This window comes from Dasypus novemcinctus, chromosome 5, assembly GCF_030445035.2.
Source record: "Dasypus novemcinctus isolate mDasNov1 chromosome 5, mDasNov1.1.hap2, whole genome shotgun sequence".
In the NCBI taxonomy this organism is placed as follows: domain Eukaryota; kingdom Metazoa; phylum Chordata; class Mammalia; order Cingulata; family Dasypodidae; genus Dasypus; species Dasypus novemcinctus.
In genome coordinates, this window is record NC_080677.1 from 11573817 (window position 1) to 11587619 (window position 13803).

At 53.4% G+C, this 13803-nt stretch overlaps 1 protein-coding gene across 1 annotated transcript in view; it reads left to right on the forward strand.

The window, feature by feature from the left end:
* Window positions 1-3266: 3266 nt before the first annotated feature.
* Window positions 3267-13803, forward strand: part of NPC1L1 (NPC1 like intracellular cholesterol transporter 1) — a 28513-nt gene continuing 17976 nt past the window's right edge. Inside the window, exons 1-8 of the mRNA XM_058296680.2 lie at window positions 3267-3400; window positions 4082-5610; window positions 8500-8600; window positions 8960-9132; window positions 10348-10476; window positions 10997-11179; window positions 11733-11847; window positions 12032-12159. Coding sequence (XP_058152663.1) covers window positions 3347-3400; window positions 4082-5610; window positions 8500-8600; window positions 8960-9132; window positions 10348-10476; window positions 10997-11179; window positions 11733-11847; window positions 12032-12159 — 2412 coding nt within the window. The 5' untranslated portion in view covers window positions 3267-3346. The remainder of the gene's footprint in view (window positions 3401-4081; window positions 5611-8499; window positions 8601-8959; window positions 9133-10347; window positions 10477-10996; window positions 11180-11732; window positions 11848-12031; window positions 12160-13803) is intronic.

A 13803-nucleotide genomic window follows, 5' to 3' on the forward strand; every position in this document is an offset into this window, starting at 1 on the left:
TGGAGTTATCCGGGACCCATGGCAAGGCCTGTTTGGAAATATCTGGGGCCTCTCCTTCACCCCAGAAAGGGTTCCAAGGAAATGGGACCACATGGTCAGGGTCTTGGTGGGGTCCTTCAGCTTTGTTTGTTTGTTTTTTTGAGAGCGAAGTTTTTTATTTGTTCGTTTCTTGCATTTGAAATCTTCTTCGGTGACATCCTTGGCCTGAGATTCTTTGCCATAGTCCTGAACAACTGCGCAACTGCAACCAACCACTTTATGGGGGTTTCCCCTCTCTGTCAATTTCCCAGAGGCCAACCCATCCCTCCAGTTTCTTGTTATTGTCAACCTTAGGTTGATGTGGTGCTCAGCACAAAGGGCCTCCACCAGCTTGACGTACACGGGCTCATCACAGTTAGAGGCAAGCACATAGAGACGGGCTTTGGCAGCTTAGTGGATTCCATGTTCTAGGCTATTGTGTTTGAGGGCAGCCTTTAGCACCCCATTACACCTCCAGCACAATGCCTTCCTCAGCTGTGGCAGAGGGCTATGGGTGGAGCTGAATCTTGAAATCCCCTGAGCCCCTGTGCTGGCTTTGCTTACAGTAGTAGGGGTTTCTGGGAGGGATCTCGTGGCCATGTTGTCTGCTGGTGCTCAGCTGTGACCTGTCTTCTCCTTGTTTCCCTGAACTAACCTGCCTCACTTGTTCGTGTCCAGGATCGAGGCCTGGAAGGGACCATGTGCAAAGGAAATGGGGGTGGGGGGTGAGACTGTGGGTGAAAGCCTTTATCTTTTATTTAGAGATTGATGGCGCTGTTCTCCCATTGTTTGTGTTTCAGAAAAATCAAAACAAGAGATAGCGCGTGTAGGTTCTATTTGTAGGTGGTGCTGGGCTGGACAAAGTTTCTGGGGCCAGGTGGGCCAAAGGTACCCCTGCAGCAGGGGCTGGCGGTATTGTCCCCATGCTCTACCCAAGGGCTCTGTCCACCTCGAAGCTGGCCTTGCTGTACCCAGGTGGGCTGGAAGAGCCAGGGTTCCTGGACTGAAGGTTTCTAGGAAGACCCCTCAACCAATCCCCATGGAGGTGGTGGAGCAACTCGTCCTTGGCCCTGGGCAGAAGCCTGCTCTTTAGCCTGCCCTGGGCTGGCTTCTGCCCCTTCCCTGGCTCCCTTCCCTCTCTCCTACCCGTGCCGTCTGCAGTCACCCCCCAAACCACTATATGTACTTAAATTCTTGCCTCACTTTTATTTTTTTTCAGGTTATTTTATTTAAAAAAATTCCTGGTGGTCTACAACATAAAATTTCCCACTTTGGGAAGAGGATTTGGCCCAACGGATAGTACGTCCCCCTACCATATGGGAGGTCCAAGGTTCAAACCCAGGGCCTCCTGACCCGTGTAGTGAGCTGGCCCATGCGCAGTGCTGATGCGCACAAGGAGTGCCCTGCCACGCAGGGGTGTCCCCGCGTAGGGGAGCCCCACGCGCAAGGAGTGCGCCCCGTAAGGAGAGCCGCCCAGAACGAAAGAAAGTGCAGCCTGCCCAGGAATGGCACCATACAACACGATGACGCAACAAAAAGAGATGCAGATTCCTGGTGCCACTGACAGGAATACAAGCAGCCACAGAGGTACACACAGTGAATGGACAAAGAGAGCAGAAAACTTGGGCGGGGGGGGGGGGAATGGGGAGAGAAATTAAAAATAAATAAATAAATAAAATAAAATTTCCCACTTTAACCCTCTTCGAGGTTTACGTTCGTCGGCATCAATTATATGCACAATGCAGTGCTACCATCACCACCGTCCATTTCCAAAACTTTTCCATCACACCCAGCAGGAACTCTGAACCCTAAAGCAAAAAACTCCCCATCCCCCTGTTTCTCAGTCACCGGTCACCCTTGAGTCTACTTTCTGGCTCTTGTGACTTTGCATGTTTGAGTCATTTCATTTAAGCAGAATCGCCTTTTCCCTCCACCCCGGCGGCTCGCCAAGTGCCTTTTCCCCTGCGTGGGTGGCCTGCCGTGAGTCAGGCCAGGGTCTGTGAGCGCACAAGGCCCACAGGTAGCTGGGTGGGGCGGCGGGGCATCTGCTTCCCTGCAGCTCCCTTGGGAGGTGGCCACAGGGAGGTGGCCCTCGACCCCCGAGCCCGCTGTTATCAGCTGAGTGTGCTGGGAGCCAAGGTCGCGGCCCATCTGGCGGCAGGAAGATCTGCTGCAAGGCCACACAAGATTCCTATCGGGGAGAGAGCAGAGGGCACGCACGGCGCCCTTGGCCGTGGGCAGGCGGGGCACTGGGGGGGACAGGGGAGAGAGTGGGGTGACCTGGGGCTGCTGACTTCCTGGCAGGGGTCTGTGCTGTGCGCTGCCGGGCCCTGGACAGATCTGCCCTCTCCCCTTCCTGCCAGAGGAGGAGCCTGCTGTCCATGTGTCACCCGGCTCCTGCCTGCCCCTGTTATCACGGCTGTTAATATTAATTAACAGCGGTTGCTAAGGATGTCACGGAAAGGGCGTGTCAGAGTCTCTGGCCCCGGTCCCGAGGCGGGCGTGGTGCAGAGCGGGCCTCTGGGGCCGGTGGGGGGGGGGGGAGGCCCGGAGGGGATGCGCTGACCCCCGAGGCTGAGCCTGAGCCGTGGGTCTGGACTCTGTCTTTCTTGGGGTGCAGCAGCTCCTGGTGAAGGAGAGCGGGGGTCACTGAGTGGGGGCTAATGCAGGGACTCCGTCGTCGGCTCAGCCTCAGGGTCTGTCGCTTAAGAAGTGGGTGGACTGATTATCTACTTTGGATGGATGGTAGGGCATGTGAGTACATCTCAGTAAAACTGCTTAATAACGAAATAGTTGTGCAAGAAGAGCCAGAAATCGCAGCTCTGAACAGCAGGGGAAGCAGAGACCGAGGGGTGAAGAATTTCCTGGTTTGTTTCTTTGTTTATTATTAGTAGTAGTAGTACTGAAATAATGAAAACGCTCAACTAAGGATTGAAGTGATGAATACACAACTATGTGATGAATATACAACTATGTGATGAATACACAACTACCACTGACTGTACTCTTCGTGTGAACTGTATGATTTATTAATATGCATCAATAAAATCGACTTGGAGGAAACAATACTAAAATAAAAGCCGTGGGTGGAAGGCGAGCCCGCCCCCGAGAGGCTCACGGCAGAGGGTCCGGGCAGCAGGGCCCCCACAGCGGCGGGAGGACAGGGATGGGTGGATCATTAACCAGCTACAGCCAGAGGCGCAGCCCTATTGGTCCCTGTCCCGTCAGGCCAGGGCTGTCATGGGCGGAGGCTCCCCTCGGGGATCTCAGGGGCCAGCGCTGCTCTCCCCGTGGTCCGGCTGCTGCCCGCTGACCACCTCCTGCCGGCATGGCCGAGGCCAGCCTCAGGGGCTGGCTGCTCTGGGCCCTGCTCGTGCTCTCGGTGAGTCCGTGGGCCTGTGTCCCCCCACTGCTGCCTCCCGTGGGGGGCCCAGGGACAGGAGGGGGCCGGTGGAACCCGGACTGGGGGCCTGGGGCCCTGCAGGGAGCGCATGGAGTCTGGGGGCCCAGCGGATGGGGAGAATAAACGGGGGGCCAGGTCGGGCTCTGGATGGAGGAGGGGCGGGGGCAGGGCCACTCCACCTGCCACTCAGGTCACGGGGAAAAGCAGACCACGAAGGCAGGCCAGGGAGGGAGGGCCGGCGGCTGGACCCGCGGGCCCGGGGCGGGCACCTTCGCGTCCTGGGGATGCCAGGGTTTCTCACCGGCCCTCACCGAGGGGACCCCACACCCAGCAGGGCCTCAGCCGGGGGCTGCACGGCTCAGGTGCCATCAGGGACCCAGGGACCCCAGCAGGGCCTGGGAGCCCCGCCAGCCCCACCCTGCCTCCCGGTCCAGTCCCTCCAATCCTCTCCTCGGCTGTCGTGACCCCCTCTGAAGGGTCGCTGGCCGCTCGGTCCCCGCTGTGATCTGTCCAGCGGGCAAATCCAGCCAGGCCGCTTCGTTTCCTTCCACGTGGTCTGCGTGGCCATCCCAGGGTGGGCTGCGCTGCCTCAGATGCGCTCCCCCGCCCCTGCCAGGGCCCTAGGCACTGGGGACGTGGGTGACGCCCTTGTGCCCACAGACCCAGGGGCAGCCGTACACGCCCATCCACCGGGCAGGCACCTGCGCCTTCTACGACGAGTGCGGGAAGAACCCCGAGCTGTCCGGCGGCCTGGCGCCGCTGTCCAACGTGTCCTGCCTGTCCAACACGCCCGCGCGCCTCGTCACCGGCCAGCACCTGGTCCTCCTCCAGCGCATCTGCCCCAGCCTCTACTCGGGCCCCAGCACCACCTACGCCTGCTGCTCCCCCGAGCAGCTGGTGTCCCTGGAGCTGAGCCTGACGCTCTCCAAGGCCCTCCTCACGCGCTGCCCCGCCTGCGCCGACAACTTCGGCAGCCTCCACTGCCACAACACCTGCAGTCCGAACCAGAGCCTCTTCGTCAACGTGACGCGCGTGGCCGAGCGGGGGCCCGGGGAGCTCCCCGCGGTGGTGGCCTACGAGGCCTACTACCGGCGCAGCTTCGCCGAGCGCACCTACGACTCCTGCAGCCGCGTGCGCATCCCGGCGGCCGCCACCCTGGCCGTGGGCGCCATGTGCGGCGTGTACGGCTCGGCCCTCTGCAACGCCCAGCGCTGGCTCAACTTCCAGGGCGACACGAGCAACGGCCTGGCGCCTCTGGACCTCACCTTCCACCTCTGGGACGCCGACCAGTCCCCGGGGAACGGGATCCAGCCCCTGGATGAGGAGGTCGTGAGCTGCAACCGGTCCCAGGAGGGCGGCGGGGTGGCCTGCTCGTGCCAGGACTGCACGGCGGCCTGCCCCGCCATCGCGCAACCCCTGCCTCTGGACGCCACCTTCCGCATGGGCCACATGGCGGGCGGGCTGGCCCTCGTCATCATCCTGGTCTCCGTCTCGGTCGTGCTCGCCGCCTTCCTCGTGCGACCGCGTGTGGCCGCCTGCAGGGGCAAGGCCAGCCCAGCGGCCCCCGGGCCGCACACCAGCTTCCTGGACAGGCTCAGCCTGTCCACCCACACGTTCCTGGGCGGCCTCTTCCAGGGCTGGGGCACCCGGGTGGCCTCGTGGCCGCTGACGGTGCTGGCGGTGTCCGTGGCGGTGGTGGCAGCCCTGGCCGGGGGCCTGGCCTTCACAGAGCTCACCACGGACCCTGTGGAGCTGTGGTCGGCCCCCAAGAGCCAAGCCCGGCTGGAGAAGGAGTTCCACGACCGCCACTTTGGCCCCTTCTTCCGCACCAACCAGGCCATCCTGACCGCCCCCAGCCGGGCTGCGTACAGGTATGACTCTCTGCTGCTGGGACCCAAGAACTTCAGCGGCATCCTGTCCCTTGACCTGCTGCTGGAGCTGCTGGAGCTGCAGGAGAAGCTGCGACACCTCCAGGTGTGGTCGCCGGAGGAGCAGCGCAATATCTCGCTGCAGGACATCTGCTATGCCCCCCTCAGCCCGCACAACGCCAGCCTCTCGGATTGCTGCGTCAACAGCCTTGTGCAGTATTTCCAGAACAACCGCACCAACCTGCTGCTCACCGCCAACCAGACCCTAATGGGGCAGACAGCTCAGATCGACTGGAGGGACCACTTCCTCTACTGCGTCAAGTGAGTCCTCTTTGCGACCGGGCGGCGAGACCACGGAGGCCAGCTCCCCACGGCAGGGTGCGGCGGCCCTGATCTGGGCCCCCTGGGTTCCCAGGCCAGGATCACAGCCCAGGCTGGAGGCATTTGGAGTGTCTGGGGGCAGCTGTTCTCCCTGTCTGTCTAGGGGTGGTACAGGCCCATATTTCTCTCCAGTTCCCCTCTCTTCCTCCTCTCAAGCATAGATTTATTTTTCATATTTATATCATTGATTTAATCTTGCTATCTAAATCAGAGACTGTTCAGAAAGGAAAAAATAGACCAACATTTTCCATAAGCAAAAAGCCAGTAAACGGAATCCAACAATATATACCAAAAAAATAGTACATCATGACCAAGTTGGATTTGTTCCAGAAATGCATTAGAAAATCAAGTAATATAATTCGCCATCTCAACAAATAAAAGGAGAAAAACCATAATAGATGCAGAAAAAGTGTTCAATAAAACTCAACCTCCATTACACATATTAATACAGATCCAATTCATCCAGTGTGGTATTTGCCATAATCAAATAGTTGTGCATTCATCACTTCAATTATTATTAGAGCATTTCCATTATTCCAATAATAATAATAATAAAAAACAAAAAGACCAACCAACCAACCAACCAACCAACTCCTCACCTCAACTCTCTATGCTTCCCCTGCTGTCCACAGCTGTCAAGCTCAGGATTTGCTGTGACGGCAAGTTTGCCAGTGGCCGTCACAGCCTCCCCAGCCTCATCCCACCTGGCTTTCCTGTTGAGTTCCTAACATGGCTGAGTGTGCCCTCCCAGTCTCTTGGTTTAAATCTCTAGAGAGGATCTGGCCCAGCTCATGGTTTTTGCTTTTCTTTTTGCTTTTGTGCCAGGCCTGGGTTACGGCCAGAAGGCCACCGGCCCAGATGATTCTTTGATGTGATAGGCATGGTCCCGTTGGCCCTTGGCTGGGCGTCCCTGTGTGGCACAGCTTACACCTGACTCCAGAACCAAGGCCCTGCTTGGTCTTCTCTGCTGAGGTACCAATGTGTCGTGCAACATGTCCCTGCAGGACTCAGAAGGAGAGCAGGGATGGATGCTCTGGGGAGTGAAGGAGACCATGGTTCTGGAATCATTTGGCCCCCAAGCCCCTTGACATGCTTAAAATGACTGAGGACCCCAAAGAGCATCTGTTTAGGGGGTTCTGTCTACCGACATTTACCACATTAGAAGAAAGTTTTTAACATTTTATTAATTCTTTAAAAATAATAACAAAGAACCCAGTATGTGTTGACACAAATAGCATAGTTTTATGAAAAATACCTGCATTTTCCAAAATGAAAAAAAAATAGTGAGAACAGTACATCATTTTGCATCTTTACAAAGCTTTTGAATTTCTGGCTCAACAGGAGATGGCTGGATTCCGATAGCTGGTTCTGTGTTCCGTCTGTTGGAACGTGTTGGTTGAAGTGTACTAGAATCTCTGCCTACACACATATGTAGTTGGAAAAGGGAGGAGAGTTTTAATAGCCTTTTCAGATCATTGTGAACATTCTTCTCTGATACTACATCAAAACTCTCCACAGAGGTCCTTCTTTCCTCCCTCTCTCCCTTTCTTCTTTTCTTAATTGTTGGTTGCAATATGGACTCTGAACCATATCCATGAACACTTCATACTATGGACACTAGAGAGAATGAGGATAAATAGGTAAATAACTTTACAATAACTATGAACATAATCCTGACTTTGTGACCCCTTGGGAAGGTGTCCAGGGTTTTGAGGGTTCCCTAGTCCACAATTGGAGAACCGCCGGAGTGGATGAGTGAGCTAGTACTCTCCACCCACTGCAGCGAGCTTTCCATTCCATGGCCCAGCCCAAAGCTTGGACCATGTCTGAGGAGTGTCTGTGCTCCAAGGTAGGGCACCACGTGTGCTGCCAGGTGTGGGAGAAGGAGGATGGACTGAGAACAGGACTGGCCCTTTAGCTCAAGGCAGGAAAGAGAGGAGGCTGTGCTGCAGCTCCAGGAGGCACCAGGGGCTAGGGTCTGAGATGCACGGCATCCTGAGATGCATTGACAGTCTCCACATGCTAGCTTGATGCTGATTTTGGTTTCTTGTAACTCTTGGGCGGTCCCGCCACTCTCATTTCACAGACTCAGAAGGGGGAGGTGAGTTGCTCAAAGTCACATGGCACATAGGCGTGCAGCCAACACTCCCAGAGTGACTGTTGACAGACACCCCTCACTCAGAGCCAAGGGTGGAGTGGGGGGCTGTCCATTCTTACACCCACTGCATCCACACAACTCAGTTTACAGAAACCGAAGTTGTAGGGTGGAGAGACCTTATCCAGGGTACGCTCTGTGGGGCTCCTGGGCTCCAGAGCAGTCTGAACTCCAGCACCTGGATGGTTTCAGGAGCACTGGGAGAGGGAAGTGGCCAAGAGAGCAGTGTTGTGATTTCCTAGCTTAGGTCATTGGTGAAAACTCAAGCTCTAAGGCCAGACCCACCTGGGATGGAATTCTGGCTCGCCCACCTGCTGTGGAACCTTGGGCTTGTTGCTCAATCCACTCTCTTCATCTAGAGATGAGAATAATGATGGCACCTGGACCACAGGGCTGGGGTGAGGATAAATGAGATAGTGGAGAGACTGTTGGAGCAGTACTCAAAAACTGTAGCTCTAATCCACTTCAACGATTGGGGCCTGCATGAGATTTTGTTTGGAGAAATGGTTCCAAGTCTGAAGGCATTGAAAGCCCAGTGGGTTAGGTGATCCCCAAGGTCCCTCTGGCTCCTGCCCACTTGCTGTAGTCCTGAGGTGTGGAGTGCAGCCTTGGTACTGGGGGAACTGAGGCAGAGAGGAAAGGTCCCTTTTCTTCTCCTTGTCCTCTCCCTTCAGTGCCCCGCTCACCTTCAAAGATGGTACCAACCTGGCCTTGAGCTGCATGGCTGACTATGGGGCCCCTATCTTCCCCTTCCTCGCTGTGGGGGGGTACAAAGGTAAGCTGGGTGGGCCCCAGAAGGGAGTCGAAGAGGGGGCAATGGTGGGGCAGAGATGATGGGGCAGAGGGATGGAATGGTGACGGGCTTTCTGGCTGCCTAGAGATGGCCAGGGCTTGTGGTGGAGCTCAGGAAATCAGGGCTGCAGCCCAACTGTCCTGGCTTGGTTCTCCCCTCTTTCTCACTTTCTTGTAGTGCAGCTTGTATGTGCTTGTTTTCTTCTGGGAAGTGGGGTGAGGTGGGGAAGGCAGGGATCTGGATGAGGAAGGCATGGGGATGTTCAGAGGGGATGAAGGGCAGAACTTAAACGGGGCTGAGCCTGGATGGTTGGAGCCTCCTGCCAACATTTCTTCCTCCAGGGAAGGACTACTCCGAGGCAGAAGCCCTGATCATGACCTTCTCCCTCAACAATTACCCCGCTGGGGACCGCCGGCTGGCCCAGGCCAAGCTGTGGGAGAGAGGCTTCTTGGATGAGATGCAGGCCTTCCAGCTTAGGACGGCTGGAAAGTTCCAGGTCACATTCATGGCAGAGGTAGGGCTCAGGGCACCCTGGCTTTGGGATGCAACTCAGGTGTTTTGTCCTAAACCTGGATTTTCCACTTCCTGAGTGACCCTAGGCAGTGACTGGCCCCCTCCCCCCAGCACCCTGCTTATAGACTGGATTTCCTCAGGGGGGCCTGTGCTTATGTGATTACTCTGCGATTTCTGGCAGCTCATCCAGGCACACATGATTGAATGTGTAGTTAGTACTTAGTGTCAGCTATTGTGAGGATGATGATGATGATGATGATGATGATAGTGGTGGTGGTGATTGTGGTGGTGATGATGATAGTGATGATGATGATGACAGCCACAATGATGATGATAGTGGTGATGACGATGATTATGATGAGATGATGATGATGATGATGACAGTGATGACAATGATGGCGATGATGACGATTGTGATGAAATGATGATGATGGCAATGATGAGGATGATGATGACGATGGTGATAGTGATGATGACAATGATGATGTCTATGACAATGATGACAATGACAATGATAGTAAGATGATGACAATGATAGTGACGATGGCGATAACGATGATTGTGATGATGATGATGGCGATGATGGCGATGATGGTGATGATGATTGATGATAGTGATGATGATGACAATGATGATGATAGGGATGATAGTGATGATGATGATGATAATAGGGAGATGATGATGGTGATGATAGTGATGATGATGATGATGATGGTGGTGGTGGTGGTGATGATAGTAATGATGATGGTTATGATATTGACAATAATGACAATGATGATGATATTAATGATGATGATAGCGATGTGATAGTGATGATGATAACAATGACAATGATTATAGTGATGATGATGATGACTATGACAACAATAACAGTGGTGATGATGATGATGCTAGTAATGATGATGGTGGTGGCGGTGATGAGATTATGATGATGATGATGAAGATGATAGTAATGATAATGAGGATGATAGCTATGATGACAATGATAATGATAGTGGTGATGATGACAATTATGTGCTTACAATGACAATGATGACAATGACGATGACGATGATGACTTTGATGATGATGATGATGATGATGGTAGTGATGATGAAGATTTTTCCCTTCCCTCCCTTCTCTCTCTGACCCCTTCTCCCTCTGACCCCTTCTCCTCTGAGACCCAGGCCTGACCTGAGCAGGCCTGGTTAATGATGTTTGTTGGGTGTGTCCACAGCGTTCTCTGGAAGATGAGATCAATCGCACCACAGCAGAGGACCTGCCCATCTTTGCCATCAGCTATATCATCATCTTCCTGTACATCTCCTTGGCCCTGGGAAGCTACTCCAGCAGGCACCGTGTGCTGGTGAGATGTGCTGGTAGGAGGGGTGGAAGAAGGATGGGCTGACCCTAGGCCCCAGGAGCCCTTGGGCTGAAAGTCCTATCAAGGCTTCTAAGACTTGGTAACTGGAGCACCTCAAAATGTAGAGCAAAGTGGACACACCCATGGGCAGCCAAAGCAACTCTCCCAGAGAATGCTTTTTCTTTGAAATGTTCTGTTTCTAGAGGTCAAGTAAATTTCATTTTGCTCTGTAAAACACACCCACTTGCTTAAAAGAGAAATTATTATTTAACGTGTTCTACAGCGGACGCCTGGGGAGGACGTGGCAGTCCCACACTGTGCTTTGGGTACCACTGGCCTACCTTTAGAAGGGCAGGGCTTAATGGTGACGTGAGCTCCTTGCCCCTGTGGAACAGCAGCCGGCAGAGTGACAGGCCCATGGGCGATGCTGCCCCCTGCTAGACCCCTTTCTTCCCTGGGAAGGGCCATCCACAGATCATGGCAGGGGCGCTGGCAGCAGAGGCTGAGCCTGATTCCATTGCAGGTGGACTCCAAGGCCACGCTGGGGCTGGGGGGAGTGGCCGTGGTGCTGGGCGCAGTCGTGGCTGCCATGGGCTTCTTCTCCTACCTGGGCGTGCCCTCCTCTCTGGTCATCATCCAAGTCGTACCATTCCTGGTACTGGCGGTGGGTGCCGACAACGTCTTCATCTTCGTCCTTGAGTACCAGGTAAGAAGGAAGGAGCTCCATGCACCCACTCCTCTCATCCAGCCTGTCCTTGCCCAACACTACCCCTGAGCAAATACACTGCGTTCTTCCAGACGTTTTCCATGCATTGACGTACATATTTATAACAGCCGTAGAAACTAGAGTGTTTATTTATCTTTCACATGAATGGATTCTTTCTGCATGTATCACTCTGAACCTGCTTACAAAGCTTTCCATGTTGGTACATCAGAGGCACCTCCTGTCTTTATACTTCTCGTAGCATTCTGTAGTATGGATGAATCAGAGTTTCCTTAGCATCCCCCCTATGTGAATATTTAGTGTTCTGACAATTCACCAGAACATGCCAAGCATTTCTTGGGATCATACCTAAGAGGAGGAAAGCGTGGCAGAGGCACCAGGTGTCTGTGGCCCGCATGGGGAGGGTTAGTGGCAGCCTCCTTGGGCCTTGCCTGGGTTTCTTGGCAGTGGCCATTCCTAAGGAAGCTCCCTGCTGTCCTGCGAGGGACTGTGCCCTGGCCTGGGCCCTGGACCCTATTCTCGTATCCCCACACAGAGGTTGCCCAGGCAGCCCGGGGAGCAGCCGGAGGCACACATTGGCCGAGCCCTGGGCAGAGTGGCCCCCAGCATGCTGCTGTGCAGCCTCTCTGAGGCTGTCTGCTTCTTCCTAGGTGAGACTCAGTTGGTTCTCCCCAGCAGGAGTTGACTTGCTGGGGTAGACCAGAAGGCTGGCATTGGCGAGGGTGGTGGGTCCAGGGCAGACCCCTATTTTGTCTGCACCCTTCGTGTGGGCACCCACCTCCTGTCCTGGAAATTCAGCGTGCCGCCCTGATGGGCTTCTGCCTTCTCCCACAGGGGCCCTGACCCCCATGCCAGCCGTGCGCACCTTCGCCTTGACCACAGGCCTCGCGGTGGTCTTCGACTTCCTGCTACAGGTGTCGGCCTTCGTGGCCCTGCTGTCCCTGGACTGCAGGAGGCAGGAGGTAGGGGATGGGAGAAGCTTCTCTTCCTCCATGCAGGCGACGGGAGAGCCGGTGTTGGGGCTGTCTGAATCCCCAGCTGGGCAGGTGGTTGGGGCGGCTCCACGTCCACAGAGCTGGCCAGGAGCAGGGTTGGGGCAGGGCACGGCGCTGTGCTGGGAGGGAGTTATTTGGGCCAGGAGTCCCCCATTTCCCACGGACAATAATTTCATTTCATTTTTTCTTAGAGAAGTTGTAGGTTTACAGGAAAATCAGGCAGAAAATACAAAATTCCCATACCCTCCCTCCATTTTCCTTATTATTAACACTTTGCATTAATGTGGTACCTTTATTACAATAGATGAAGTAATATTACTATAATTTACTATTAACTATAGTCCAAAGTTTACAGTAGGGCTCACTGTTTGTGTTGTAAAGTCTTCCTGAAGGGTTTTTTTTTCCCTAGTAACACATACACAGCCCAGAACATTCCCTTTTCATTCAAGTATGTAATACAGTAGTGTTAATCACATTCACAATGTTTGCTACCATCATTACCATCCATGATCAAAACTGTTTCATCACCTAAAACAGAAACTCTGCACCAATCAAGCAGTACCTCCCCATTCCCCACTGCCACCCTAGGTCCTGGTAAATGCATTCTCATTTCAGACTCTATGAATTTGCTTTTTCTAATTATTTCACATCAGTGATATCATACAATGTTTTCTACCGGTGTCTGGCTCATTTCACGCAACATGATGTCCTCAAGGTTCATCCATGTCTTCACACATATCAGAACTTTGTTCCTTTTCACGGCTGACTACTATTCCATCATATGTGCACAGTTTCTTTATCCATTCATCTGTTGATGAACACTTGGGATTCTTCCATCTTATGGCAATTGTGAATAATGCTGCAGTGAACATCTGTGGGCAAATACATGAGTTCCTGCTTTCAATTCTTTTGAGTATATACCTAGAAGTGGGATTACTGGGTCATATGGTAATTCTATACTTAACCTTCTGAGGAACTGCCAAATTGTCTTCCACATCAGAGGCACCATTTTATATCTTCACCAACAATGAACAAGTGTTGCTGTTTCTCCACATTCTCTCCAACACTTGTTTTTTTTTTTAATTGTAACCATTCTAGTGTGTGTGAAATGGTATGTCATTGTGGTTTTGATTTGTATTTCCCTATTCACTAATGATGTTGAGCTTCTTTTCATGTGCTTATTGGCCATTTGTAGATCTTTGGGGAAATGTCTATCCAATCTTTTGCCCACTGTTTAAATGGGTTGTTCATCTTTTGTTGAGTTGGAGGATTTCTTTCTATATTCTGAATATCAAACCTTCATAGGACATGTGGTTTCTAAATATTTTCTCCAATTCCATAGGTTGTCTTTCTTTTTTTTAAAAAAAGGATTTATTTATTTATCTCCCCTTCCCCTCCCCCCCGCCCCAGTTGACTGTTCTCTGTGTCTATTTGCTGCGTGTTCTTCTTTGTCTGCTTCTATTGTTGTCAGCGGCACGAGAATCTGTGTTTCTTTTCATTGCATCATCTTGTTGTGTCAGCTCTCCATGTGTGCGGTGCCATTCCTGGGCAGGCTGCATTTTCTTTCACGCTGGGCGGTTCTCCATATGGGGCGCACTCCTTGTGCGTGGG